Here is a 14,095-nt window from a genome sequence, read left to right as displayed (position 1 = left end):
ATAATAAAGAATTCAGACTTTTTAGACTGGACCTTATTTCTACAAAGTTGTCCAAATATCATGCTTCTGAGTTAGAAAGGATTGACCTTACAAATAAAGGCATTTGAGAAATATGTTCAACTCAGAATGGAATTTAGGGAGACAGGAGAAAGACTAGTTAGAAAACCTTGAAGTTACTCAGGTCAGGTTAACTGAATTTATCCTTGTGGGCTGGCAAGAGAGACAAGGAGAAATAGAGGTTAGGTACACTTTGTCAATAGTCATTAAGGTATTACTGATGGGCTTGGAGGTATGGCCCTGAGTCTAAGAAGCAGAACATTATATATAGATTGACCTGAGCATTTTCTCACCCACGTGCTATACATCTGTAGGCGACCCCATTACCAAAAGCATTATTTAAATTTTGTGTTTCTTGTGTTTCTTGTTTTGTTTTGCTTTCATAGTTGCATCAAAACAAGGAGAAATATAACTCTATATCTTAGGCTCACAACTTAAAATCTTCAATAATAAACTATTGAATAATCCTTCACCCAGATGGACTTCAAAATAATTATTACTTTGTTCCGCTATGGGTTCTCTATCTGGTGTGAGCAAACATGTGTTGTGCATACTCAGGGGAAAATTATGCTACATGCAGTCATTACAAGAGTGATTTCATTATTCAATCTGTGTTCATATTTTTAATATCATTAAGTGTTAGTAGCAGCACGTCACTGTTAGAAAATAAAAATTGGTCGACAACAGCAATCACAAAAGTCTACATATGCATGAATTTTATCTGTGTCTCAATAGCTTTATGCTTGCAAATGGTATTTTCAAGTCACCATGATCCATATTTACTTGAAGAAAAATAAATAAGAACAAATGTTGAAGACCAAGAGGGAAGGGAGGGAACTCCTGAACAATGCAAATGTGAATAAATATTAACAAATTCACTGTGGGATTTGGTATAAAATACCTCAATATTAAGAGCAGAGTTAATGCTTGATCCAACCACCCCGCTTCTGGGAATGTGCCTCAATACCTAAAGGAATGGCAATGAGTGTTACACAGGATATTGTCGTTCCTTTGCTCGCTGCAATGGTATTCATAATAGCATCCAGATGTTCTATGATGGACACAGGGATTCTTAAAGTAGTCAAAGATGCATAGTGAAATTGTAGCTAAACTTAAAAAAGCAGAGATATCCAGCAGTCTGTTATATAATGCATGAACCTGGAGTAGATTCTATTAAGTGAAGTGTCAGGTATTTATCAAGTCTGAAAAAGCAAAATTTAAGAGCAAAGAGATCAGAAGAGTAACTTCCAAGATCAGACATTAGACAAGGGTCACCTTTCCAGATAGAAAGAATAAATAAGCATTGGGACCTATTGCAGAACATGGCAACTGTAGTTAATAGTGATAGAGAATATACTTGAATATTGCCAACATGGTAAACTAAAATGTCCCGAGAACAGAAGCTTCTAAGAATATGATGTGATAGGAGTATTAATTAACTTGATTAAACCATGACACATTTTATATGCAGATATGTATGTACATGCTGTCTATTATCAATGCATATTATTTGGCCAATTACACCCAAAAATATATTTAACAGAAATGATGGTTCCAGGAGGTAAACTGATTTCAAGTATTTGTTTCAAGTTAATGAGAGTGAAGGAAGGACCTTGTTAGAGTTGTGGGAAGAGGCCCTGTTCAAGGATAGACTTTCACAGTTTGCTCTTCTCCAGCACGGTTTCCTTGCACTAACTCCAGTCAGCAACCACATCTGAAGAGCTCACTAGCAAGCTCTGTGCTTTGTCAGGGCTTGAAAGGGGCAATTTGTGGACAGACTTGTAAGCATGTTGGAACTCGTTAATGTCGTGAGAGCTTGTTAAATAAAAACCTTCAGGCTGCAAAATAGAGATGTAGTCAGAATGGGAGTTAACACTCAAACTATGTCTGACCCTATATATTGGTATATCCTCCTTGACGGTAATAAATTGTTTTATAAATATTGAATGAAAACACTATATAAAAAGTATTTCTTTTGTCTTTTCTTCTTCTGTTTTTGAGAACATATTATAATTAGAGCATATGTCCCTGCACACCTTCCCGAAAAATGTTCATCTCTTTCCTTCAAACGTATGGCGTCTGTTTTCACTAATTGTTATTGCACACACAAGAAAATATCCCTTGCCTTATTTCAAACATTATAACATGTAACATTATTATAAGTAATTCACTTTCTCAGTCATCCAATAAAATAACTGCCTATACCTCTTCCTTCTTATGGCTTGTCTTACAGAATGAGTGTTTAATCTGCTAAGAATATCAACTTTTGGAGAGTAAGGATTTGTTAATCATATTCAGAAAGTGCCCCTAGAAAGGAAACTATCCCCAGAGTTTGGAAGAAGGTTACAAAATGTTTGTTAAATGAATTAAATAAAATACATATAGAAGTACACTCAAATAATGTTTATTAAAATGAACAATTCTGATAATGAAATTTAATCTTGTAATAAAGAATTTTCCTTTATGATGACAGATATTAATAGTATCTTACGTGGTACACAACTGACCTTAGAAAGCATGGCAAAAAAGATATCTAGAGAGGGCAACTAGAACCACATCACAAAGGCCTTTGATATTCCTGTGGTCACCTCCGAGGACCCTGGCCAGATTCAGAAAGCAATGACAGATCATGGGCTAGTTTTGAACAGTAGATAAAAAAGCAGGTTGTTAACAGATAACGAAACGAGTCAAAGCAGGAGCTGTTTCATTCCTCTAGAAGGCATCTTAGAAACTTTTGAAAGAAAGCATTGGCTTGGAAATACACAATGGCTCATACAACTGCATGCCACAGCATTTAGGACTCACAGAAGTCTTCTGGTCATGTAGTACTTATTATTTTGACAGTACACAGGATGACAGATGGATTTTAAAGACACAAGGCATAAATAGGCTTATTCATAAACATAGTCAATATTTAGGCACGTCCAACTTGAGAGAAGCACGGCCACACAGGTGTCTGATTATACACTGAGATTAATATGATTAATATGCAAAAGAACTCATCTACTTATGTCACCTAAACTTCAGCTTTTTTTTTCATGCATTGTGTTTCCACCTCATATTTTCTACTAAGAAAAATCTATTGAATGTGCTGTAGGCAGAGGTCTTCCCATCTGAATTTGTCTTTACTGCATATCTGTAATCCTTTTTTGATAAGGACCATTTCTTAAAATGCTTAATGACTTGGCTAGGACTAAGAATGTTTTGCCTTTTGGTTCTGCCAAGTTCAGCATGGCAGAGGCATACTCACTGCCTCTGAGACTGCTGGGTGTAAGGCATCCTCACCAGCTCAACTCTGGTAACCAGTTGGTTCATGTTGCTACCAAGTAACTTGCAAAGCTGCCCAAAAAACCCACTCAAGTGCTCAGCCTCCAAAAAGAGTCAGAGTTGTCTGTGCAACTAGCATGAGCTAGGAATCTGCCACTTTGAAACTGTGCAATTTTTTTTTTTTTTTTGCTGCTAATGTTGAATCAGGAAGGCCTCTCTTAAAGGAGCCACTGTGTAAGTTAGTAAATTAATATAATTCATTGGATATCTTTAAAATGCATTCCTATTCACTTTATATATTTTCAGCATATCTTATCTAGTGTTATTCTTGGTTTTGTACATTTCAAATTTTGATATTAAAGCAGACTTGGAGGCCCTTTAAATATCAAAACCAGTTTTTCTTACTGTGAATAAATGTGTTGTGGGTACGTCCAACAAAAAGAAAATCTAAGTCCATCATTATGCCAAAACCATAGCTGTGGAAATACCGAATCTCAAACTTAAAAGACCATAAGGAAAGAAATTCAGTTCTTTGTAAACTCAATGTTTAAAACCCTCTAGTATTTCTGAAAACCTAGCTATTACCAGCAAAAGAACTTTTAACTAAGAAATCAGCATTCCTCTGTTTCATTTAGTGGTCTGTTACTCATGTATCTTCTCGTATTTAATAGAGCATTGGGGATCTTCTCAAACCTCAAAACCAGAGAATATTATAGTTCCCTCCACTAGAAAAGCCTAATTTTCAAATGGACATCTTGAGAACAAAGAGGGGCTTTTCTCATTTTTCTGCTTTCCTTTTAATTAAGGGACCACAGTTAAGAGTTTAAGTAAATCCAACTTAGGAGAAGAAAAATCCTTATGTATCAGATTTGCTCCATTCCTGGGGAAATTTATGTCAAAAGAGATTAAATCAACAGCATTGTTTGAGCCATCTAAGGGACTCTCCTACCATAAATTCATCCTGTTTTGATCTTTTTCTCTTGGTATCTTGGTGAACAGTCAAAATGAACCTGAAACCTATCTTTCCTACAAGACTCCTGCATTCTGAAGGAGAAGAGTTGCCTAGAAGAGTCTTAGCATTTAGGTCAGTGGTAATTTCTTAAAAATTGAAAATTTACTCTGTATGAATATAAAAAACATTTTTAGTCTCATTTGTGGATGTTGTGAACATCAGAATTTTTTATCTCATGTTTCTCTATATGTTAACTATAATGCCATACTGAGTCGTTATGGTGGGAATAATAATCACAGAGATGTTGTTTTGAGATGCTGAATGCTATTCTGTGTACCTTGCTGGGGCTCTTTATTTGGGGCCTTTGTGCTGGTAGACATCAGATAGTTCGAAAAACACTATCCTTCTTAGGGCCATGAGGAAAGAATGCATTTGTCAGTGACAGTTTTTTTCTTCCTGCCAAAAACTGGGCCATAAAAGAGAAGAATGCCAGAGTTTGTGTCCAGATCTGCACTGAGAAGATGACAACCAGGCCATGGTTAGTTAATTCTGCCAGAGCCTTCCACATGGAAACATCTCTCTGTACTTTAATTTTCTCTTTGTCAGTTCAACCCAACTCCAAAGAGGATTGATGTTTTAAGTCATTGCCTTATATTTTAGACTTAAGAATAATATCATACATTGGGTCGATGTAGACCTAGGGCTTTGATAGGTGTAGACACACTTCCAACCAATACAGTGCTCCTAAAGTCTATAGAGATAAAGCTCATGTATTGACACATATGAATAAAGAACTTAGGACACATTTTCTCCTACCTTAGAACAGGTTTCCAACAACTAGAGACAAATTTCATGGGAAAAGTAAGAAATTTTAATGTTGTTTCTTATACAAAATAGATTTGTTGAGGAAAAGCACTTTTACGCTTATATCAAGAAAGAAGTTGAGCAATCATAATTTAAAGAACTTGAACTTGATTCTACAAAGAAAAGACATGGGGCCAGTGGGTACATGATGTGGGATTCCCCTCAGTATGCTGTAAATATGTTTTATTACCATTGGTAAATAAAGAAGTTGCTTTGGCCTATGGCAGGACAGCATATAGCAAGGCAGGAAATCTAAGCAGAAACAGAGGTAGAAAGAAGGCAGAGTCAGAGAGACACTGTATAGTTCCCGAAGGAGAAAGATGCCAGAAACTTATCGGTAAGCCCCAGCCTCATGGAAATACACAGATTAATAGAAATGGGTAGGTTTAAGATGTAAGAGCTAGCTAGAACTGCTCCCTAGCCAATAGTCAAACAGTATTGTAATTAATATAGTTTTGGTGTGATTTTTTGGGTCTGGGAGACTGGGAGATGAGTGCACAGGTATACAGTCAGCTTCTACAATATTCTTCCAATTCCAATCTTAGTTGAGTCCAGCTTCATTAGATAAGTCTTCAGTGACAGGGCAAGGAATAATTTCATTAAATTTGTTCTCTGAAAGCACCATGTTTTGAAGACATACTTCCTTTGAGGGACAGGAGGCATATACAGTGGGTACTGGATGAGTGTAGTTTTGACTGCATAACATTTGTTAAGAAACAAACTTTACACTAAGAGGGAGAAGTAGGCATGAGCCCGCATTCCTAACCAAGAAGCTGTCTCTGACCAGCAAACATTCATAAAGGAAAAAATAGTTTTCTTCAGTGCCATCTCATTGGATGTACAAACCACAGTTAAGAGCTGGTCCAATACCCAACCATAAATGGCCAACACAAAACAAAATTAATGTTATTTTTTAAGATTTATTTTGGTATCATAATGTTTAGTTTAGGAGTTTTAAACCTTACTGGTATTTCGTTTATATGTTTTTGTTTCTGATTCTGTGATTTTATGCTTTATTGTGTATGTGCCTTTATATTAGTTTTGTTTTTATTGATTTTACAATTTGATTGCTTTGTTCTTTTTTTAATTTACCCATTTGTATTCTAAAAGAGAGAGAGAAATAAGCTATGGAGTTTGATGTGGGAGGAGAGAGGGAGAATCTGGAAGGAGATAAGGATGAGGAAATCATGAACAGAATATACTGAATGAAAAAAATCTATTTTCAGTTAAAAAAATCCTCAAATCCACAATTTCATAAAGTGTGGTTATGTGTATTGGATGTACCTGGAAGGCTATGGGGGTTTGGGAGTGAATATCATCAAGATAGCGTGTAGAGAATTCTCTAGGAATAAAAATATTTAATTATGTTGAAATAATGGTATAGTTTCTAAATGGAAAGAAAGTAAACAACAACAAAGGCTTTAATGTTTATTGGGCAGAAAAGGTTATTTTCCTTAAATGTATTTTTTACTATTGCCTTTTGTGAACAACCATGGATCCATGTAATATTGACCACTGAAATCTGTTATTACTGATGTATGAAATCAATACCTATATTCCAAGCACAATGAGCTAAGGACATAATAACTTCTATTTTAAAGTATACTTTTCAGAATATTTTACATTTATTGGTCCTTTGTGTCTCACCATTCCCATTTAAGAATTTAACAGTGACTGCTAAGATGTTGCATATTTCCTTCCTTCAATGGAGTCAACAATGTACATACTTGAGAAAAACAAGAATGAAAATATCAGCAATATCCAAGAACGTGTGAGATATAACTGCATTTTATAAAAGTGTTTTAGTAATTCATTGTATCTGGATGTTAGAACTAGTCAAAGTGTGGAAAATCCTATGATTTCACAAGTAAAATATTACAAACCAGGAATGTCTTAGACTCTGACTGGATTCCTTTATGTGTTTCATAAAGGACATAATTTTCACAAGAATTGATACCATGATGCCATTTGCAATGTTTTATTTTGCTATTAGCTTGTTAATCATAACATGCAAATAATCAAAAAGAAACACATGACAGAGAAAAATAATTCAAGGAAAGTCTCATTAAGTGACTATACAAATGTTCAGTACTAAATGGATTTCTTTAGGTGGATGTGGTTTCATAAATTTTCTTTGTTATAATTCAAAATTACAGGTCTCAAACTATAGAATGTATATTTCAGCAAAATAAATTTGGACATACGAAGATAATTTGGATTAGGATAACAAACATCCATGTATATTTCTTTTCTGTTTTTGAGGTCATTAAATTAAAATGTAAGGATCATAAATATCAGTCTGATTGACTGATTTTCATGTGATCAGTAAAGAGGCTTCATATCATTTGAACATAGAGCTTTAGAAAACATGAAATTTACAAATAAAGAACTAAGTTTAATGTTTTTGTGTGTCTGTTCTCACGATGAAATAGGCCTGCTTTTCATCCTTTATTAAAAAGTGGTAAACGTTCACAAAACATTTCCTTCATTAATTAAAATCCACAATGTAATAGCAACATCAAAAGAATATTGTGAAAACTTTACAGACATCCCCGATATACCTAAACATGAAGTATTGCTCCAGAACATACTTCCATGAACTGTAATGAGAAGATGTTAATTTATGTTGATTTCATTTGCTGCACGTAGACACTCATACATGTCAGGGGGCAGACTGCTTTGGGTGAGGGGATTGCCATCCAAGCGCAAATGCTTGATCTTAGAGTAAGATAGTGGTCCCAGTATCTTGCAGAAACTCTTGACATCAAACTCTGTGGATGAAGGAATAGAAAAGAATGTCATTTTTCATTTTACTACATTAAAATTATTATTTAAAGAACATAACCTATGACTGACTTCTGATTAGGTAGGATGTTCCTCAAAAAGCTATCTTTACTATGTATTTGTGAAATAAAGACTACTGAACGTAGATTTCAGGCTACTAAAGGTTCACAGTAATATTTAATAAACACTAAATAGGATAAATCAGGAGGCTCAATGAAACTTCTCAAAAAAATAATTTATTTAACTTTGATAAGCTTTAGAAATGCATGCAACTAGTATGAATTAGTCAGAAGGATCTTCAAATGTCTAGCCTGACCTGAGTACATATGAATTATACGAATAACCTCATCAATGAAAAATTCACATCCTTGGTATTTCCAACCTGAAAATGACTCCATGATCACTGAGGAATTTTCCATTAATCACACACTATGGCAAAGAATCAAAACTCTAAGACATAAACCAAATCATCGAATATGCAGCCAGTGTACCTTGGTGGTTGAGAAGCTGTCAGAAACCAAGACTTATCTAATATTTTAACAGAAACCAGGAGACTTACTAGGATTACATTTGTTTACCCTGGTCAGTTGAACTTCATCTTGTCCACTCCTTAGATCGATATTTTCTTTTATTCTCAAACTCTAGCTAGCAATAACAAGTAAAACTCAAACACTCTCCATAAAAGAACTCCATTCATTTGTGATGTTGTTTGAGTTGCATTTCAGTATAACTCCGTAGTCTTTCTAGAATACCCATCTCTGAGAAATCATGATGCAAAGAAAGATAACTTTATGCCTGTGTTTGGATGCTGTCTCTGCTGCATAGCTTGGGAACTTGGAACTCTGGCTGCTCTCTCTGTTTGATACAAGGTATTGCTTTCTGTAAGTTGCATTAAAATTATAAAGTTGTATTTAAAGCACCTCACGGCATATAAACACACATACTATCCTCAATAAATACTGATTTCTTCTTTTTTTAACTTTTTTTTCTCATTCTAAGATAATTTCACTTGAAGAAGATAAGATTGATTTAAACTAACTCTTAGTCACATGACTGGAAAAGAGATAATTGCTTGTGGTTGTATATTGGAGCTTTGTATTTTGGGAGGTGATGTTCCTCATCTTCCTATGTGATAGATAAGCCACAGGCCAAAATCTTTTTTAAATTTGCATATATAAATAATGCAAAAAGTTTTAATTGATTCATTTTATGAGTGTCAAAATTAATTTATAGATGATTAAATGTAGGAGAGAGTATTGCATAAAGTTACATGAAACTATTACAACATTTATAGATGGACTTTAGAGTTTGTGATGCAAGAGAGTTTGAGAACCAATTTTCAGTATGTACTGAAGGATGTGCCTTTACATGTGCTTAAAGGATGTCGTTAAATGTAATGTTCAATAAAGAACCTGATTTTGACTCAGATATTTGCAATTAACAATTGAATCTATTACTTGGAAAAATGAAAGGACACATCGTCTCATAGTGAAAGTTGAGCTATAAGCAATTGTGCTAACAGAATTGTGATAACCTGAACTATGTATGCATCATGTCATAGTCAACCTGTTCCAAACCTTCAATGGTGGCTTTAAAAACAGAGCCAAGAGCATGGTGTTTACATTAGCAATCACAGTCTCCTTCATAAGAATATGCAACCCAGGAACTACATAAAATTATGGAAAAATTGCAGTGTAGTAACAATGTCCAATATAATTTTTATGATAGAACTGTTTATCGCAACAAGAAAGTTGAAGCTCTCATTAGATACACAAGACCAATTTAAGTAGACCAACAAGGTCATTTTGTAAATAATTGCTTCCGATTTAAATGGTGTTTCCCACCTAGATTTTTCACAAAATTGGTGAACTGATACATTTCCATCCCAAATTCTATTACATGGAATATTTTAATGTCATGTCTAATTTCATATTCTCTGAACTGAAGTAAGCCTAAGAGGATGGAAGTCTGCACAATGCAGATCAAGTCTAGCTCCATCACAGAGAAAAATAAATAAATAAATAAATAAATAAATAAATAAATAAATAAATAAAGCATGAGAACAGAAGGTATGAAAGTAAAGGGCTCTATAAGGATATTTTTTAAAATAAATAGACATTTGAAATAATCAACATCTTTCTACTCTTCAGTTCTCTTAGAATCCTCATGAGAACACTGTGAAGATCACACACACACACCATGCCATATAAGAGTGGTGATGTTGGCCAGGTTCGTAGGATGGCACATTGAATCTCAAGAGGTTAGGGACAATGGGACTATATATGTGTGATCTGAGTCGGACAAGCAGGGGGATGCTAGAGAGCCTATGTTTCCTGCATCACTTCTGAACGTTTGTCCTCCTTTCCCCACTTGAATCTTGCCTAATAAAAAAGGAAGCACACAAATCTGCACTGGGAACAAACTAAGAAATAATAGATAAATATTAAGAGATAAAACAGCAGTGTGGACATTAAATCCTTATAAATTTAGTGTAAAATTCTATGGCTTTAACTGCTGTTGGTCCTGACACTCTGAGGAACGGTTAGGAAGAACCAATGTGTGACTGAGCTAGAGTTTCAAGTGGGAATTATGTTGTTCTTTTAATTCATCCTTATTCTATTGTGAAGCGCTTACATATTCTAACACTTGGTATACCAATCAAACACAGGGGCAGTTTTATACTTACTTTCGAGTTCATTGACCTCCAGGTAATAGTTTTCAAGGTTTTCATTAACATTTGGGATGCTTTTAAGCTTATTATAAGAGAGATCTAGCTCGAGAAGGGATGATATATTAAACGAGTTTCCAGGTACTCCACTATCCGTCAGTTGATTGTGGGATAAACGCAGGTACTGTAACCCCGTGAAGCGCTTGAAATACTCTTCGGGGATGCCGCTGATCTTATTATTGTCTAGGTAGAGAGTTTGAAGAGATGCTGGGAGGCCACTAGGAATCTTGGCAATCTGATTGAAGCTCAAGTCGAGGTACAGTAGTGATTTCAGGCCTCTCAGAGAGGCTGACACAGCGTCCTCTTTGAGCTGGTTGTACTGAAGATGAATGGAGGTCAGGTTTGCCAGCCCTTCGAAGGACCCCAGCTTGCTAATTTTATTGTTAGTCAGCTGCAGGTCTTGCAGGGACTTTGGAAGTGGACCCACTGACTCTGTCAGGTTGTTGTGGTTTATGTGCAGCTTCTTCAATTGTTTCAGCCTAGAGAACACTTTCCCTTTTATCTTGGAGTTTTCTAGGAGGTTGTGGTCCAGAATGAGCCACTGCAGGTCAGTGACATTCTCGAATGCCTTCTCATCAATATGGTCGATCTGGTTATTACCCAGGTAAAGGTACTTGATACCAGATGGCACCATGGGGACACTTTTCAGCTTCAGATTTTCACAGTACATGGCACTTGGGTAACTCTGGGGACAGTTACATTCTGGTGCACAGTTGGGCGATAGTTGCCCGTACATGAAGAGAGGGGCATCGTAATCATAGTATTGGCCACTGACACCACTGACTAATGCCAGGACGAGAGCAAATGCACACAGATTCATTTTCAGGAAGTGCTTTGAATCCTAAATAAAGCAGAAACAGATTATTAGAAAAACAATATAATTCCAAGAAAAAGTTTGATTCATGTTGAATTCATTAAGAAAGCCCATCTTGTCATTTCATTGTTAATGCCATTTAAAATAGTGTCTTTACTGTCATTTACACCTTTACGTTTAAGCATAAAAATAAGGGTGTGTCATGTTTACACCTTTGGAGGAAACGCTTTTCAGGCATGCACGTATGCGCCCCCTTCTGGTCATGACTAACATAATTACTTTAGCCCTTGTTTTGGCCCTCCCTTGATTAGAAGGCTCCCTTCAAGCCTGGTGATTCCTATGTTAGAACCCTTCCTAAGAACATTTCTCTAAACCAGAAGAAATGAAAATTAAAAGACAAACTGTAAATTCCTCAATGCACTCTGCCATTAAAATCATTAAAATGCCTCATTAGGAAGACCCTAACTGGGAGCAGGGGCAAGCTGTGGTTTTTCCCTGAGGAAAAGCTACTCTTGCTGCCTGTGGAGCAAAAGAGGCAGCAGGCACATTCCTTTCACAGGGTGGTGATTACTTAGATGGATATTTACATTATCTGAAGCTCAACATTCCATGCTTTAAAATCCACTGCAAAACTATTCTGTCGAGCTAGTATTTAGTAAATTAATTTCAGAAGAACAAATGTTTACCCAACAGCGAAATGTCAAATGGTCTTGGTTTTTAAACCCAAACCAAAAAGGACCTCAGCTATAAAAAAAGGTTGGTTTCAACTCTTAAAAGTTCAGTTCTCCTGCTTTCTCAATACATTGTAAATTCATCCTCTTTGTGTCACAGTATGAGGTGATGTGATTTGCTAATCCAAACTGTAGTGTCCTCAGAGTGGAAGTAGGAGAGAAGAGAGATGGAAGAAGACACAGCAACAACAACAATAGCAACAGCAACGGTGGCATCACAAACTGTGTAGAAGGTATTAAGCTGAGACTATAAATTTGAGATTTCAGGGTAGTTAATTTCACATAACCTGTCCCTAAGAGGAGGATGGACAGTGTTTCCACTTTCAGAGACAAGCTGCCAGTTCACATAAAGAATAAAAACTAGAATGTAAGAGTGGGGAGTCATAGAATGCACCCCAGAAAAGCTGAAATTTCTCTGAGAGAAATTGGGTGAAGGGAAGTCACACTCAAACCAAGGGCATTGTGTGGTATTTTATGTGACCAGTCTGAGACAAACTTTTGCATCAGGTAGCTTGGAGTGGGTAGGCATAGAGAGACCATTCATTTTAAATATATAGCTTAGACTCCTAAGAGGCTTCATCAAATGAAACACTGAAGAAGATTTTGCAAAAGAAACACTTAAAATTCTACGATCAGATATAGTCACAGTGCTATTAAATGATTCCCCCCTTGATTCTGATGGAAGTTTTTTAACTTAGTGGACAGGATTTGCCCACAGCCAAGCACTAGGAACACAAAACACAGTAACAGAATTCCTCATACCTTTCAACACATTAACAATACATAATGTTTTATAGATTCATTTACGAGGTTTGACGTTTTTAATTGAATGGGCATAGTAATAAAAATTACTTCTACAGTTTTGGCAAAGTTAAAGCTAACACTCTGAATTCAAAGCGAACCTGTAAACACACAATGCCCACACTGTGAGGAAAAGTCACACCGTACTCTCACCCAAGTTTTTCAAATACCTGTGACCATAAAAGAAATACTCTTTGCATAAAAAGAAAAGTATATCTCAGAATTTCTTTAAAACATGATTCTTAAGCTGTACATCCCAAACCACAATCTTTAAGTGAGCAGAACATGAAGAAGGAATCCATACACGTATCTGAGTCATTCAGCAAATGTTTTATAACACAGAATGTTTATTGTAACCTGTAACAACGTATTTTATTGAAAAATCTGTTGAATGCTGGTAGCAGAGACCGTTCTCTGCTCCAATTCTAGGTTTCAACAATATAAGCATATGTAGCTAATTAGCATTTTAAATGCTGTATTTTTTGAATGTCTCCTTTAACTATTTTCTCACTGTGACCTTGGACTATTTTAAAGTCCCCTTGCCAATCAATTCAGCACACATTGTGAAATGATCCATAAATGATGGAAAGCCTATTAAGTAAAACGTGAGTATAAATGTTCAAAACTGTCGTTGAATAGCAAATTGGCAGAAATCGTCTAGATTTCTTTTTCCGTTCCTGTTAAAATTAAATACTGTCCCAAAGAGTCAGCATTCCCTGGGCTATAGTAAAAACAGCGCTTACCTTGCTCTTGACACTGCTTCCGTTAATTCCTTAAACAGACGCACTGAGAACAAGGATCCACTAATATATGCTGTGAACTCTGTCAGGGTGGAACTGGCTGCCAGACTCTCAGTGATACAAGAGCTTAGGAGGGGTGGGGGTGGGGGACCAGCCCAGTCACGCCATTCTCTGGATGGAGTTATGTCATTTTAGGTTCTTGTGGTGTGGCATGTGAACACTCTCTAACGAAGTGCAGGTGGACAGAACAGACCCTACCCTATGGAGAGAGAGAGAGAGAGAAAGAGAGAGAGAGAGAGAGAGAGAGAGAGAGAGAGAGAGAGAGAGAGAGAGAGAGAGAGAGAGAGAGAGAGAGAG

At 36.0% G+C, this 14,095-nt stretch overlaps 1 protein-coding gene across 1 annotated transcript; it reads right to left on the bottom strand.

Annotated features, from left to right (window-relative positions):
- Nucleotides 1-7,102: 7,102 nt before the first annotated feature.
- Nucleotides 7,103-13,935, bottom strand: Lum (lumican). Its single transcript, XM_050135542.1, has 3 exons — nucleotides 13,742-13,935; nucleotides 10,611-11,493; nucleotides 7,103-7,911 (listed from the first exon to the last, which is right to left on the bottom strand). Exons 2-3 carry the CDS (start codon nucleotides 11,470-11,472, stop codon nucleotides 7,757-7,759), a joined length of 1,017 nt encoding a protein of 338 aa, XP_049991499.1. The 5' UTR covers nucleotides 11,473-11,493; nucleotides 13,742-13,935; the 3' UTR covers nucleotides 7,103-7,756.
- Between the last annotated feature and the right edge of the window lie 160 nt (nucleotides 13,936-14,095).

This window comes from Alexandromys fortis, unplaced genomic scaffold (assembly GCF_014885135.2).
Source record: "Alexandromys fortis isolate MF-2015 unplaced genomic scaffold, M_Fortis_MF-2015_v1.1 scaffold_24, whole genome shotgun sequence".
Classification (NCBI taxonomy): domain Eukaryota; kingdom Metazoa; phylum Chordata; class Mammalia; order Rodentia; family Cricetidae; genus Alexandromys; species Alexandromys fortis.
This window is presented reverse-complemented; position numbering and strand designations above follow the sequence as displayed.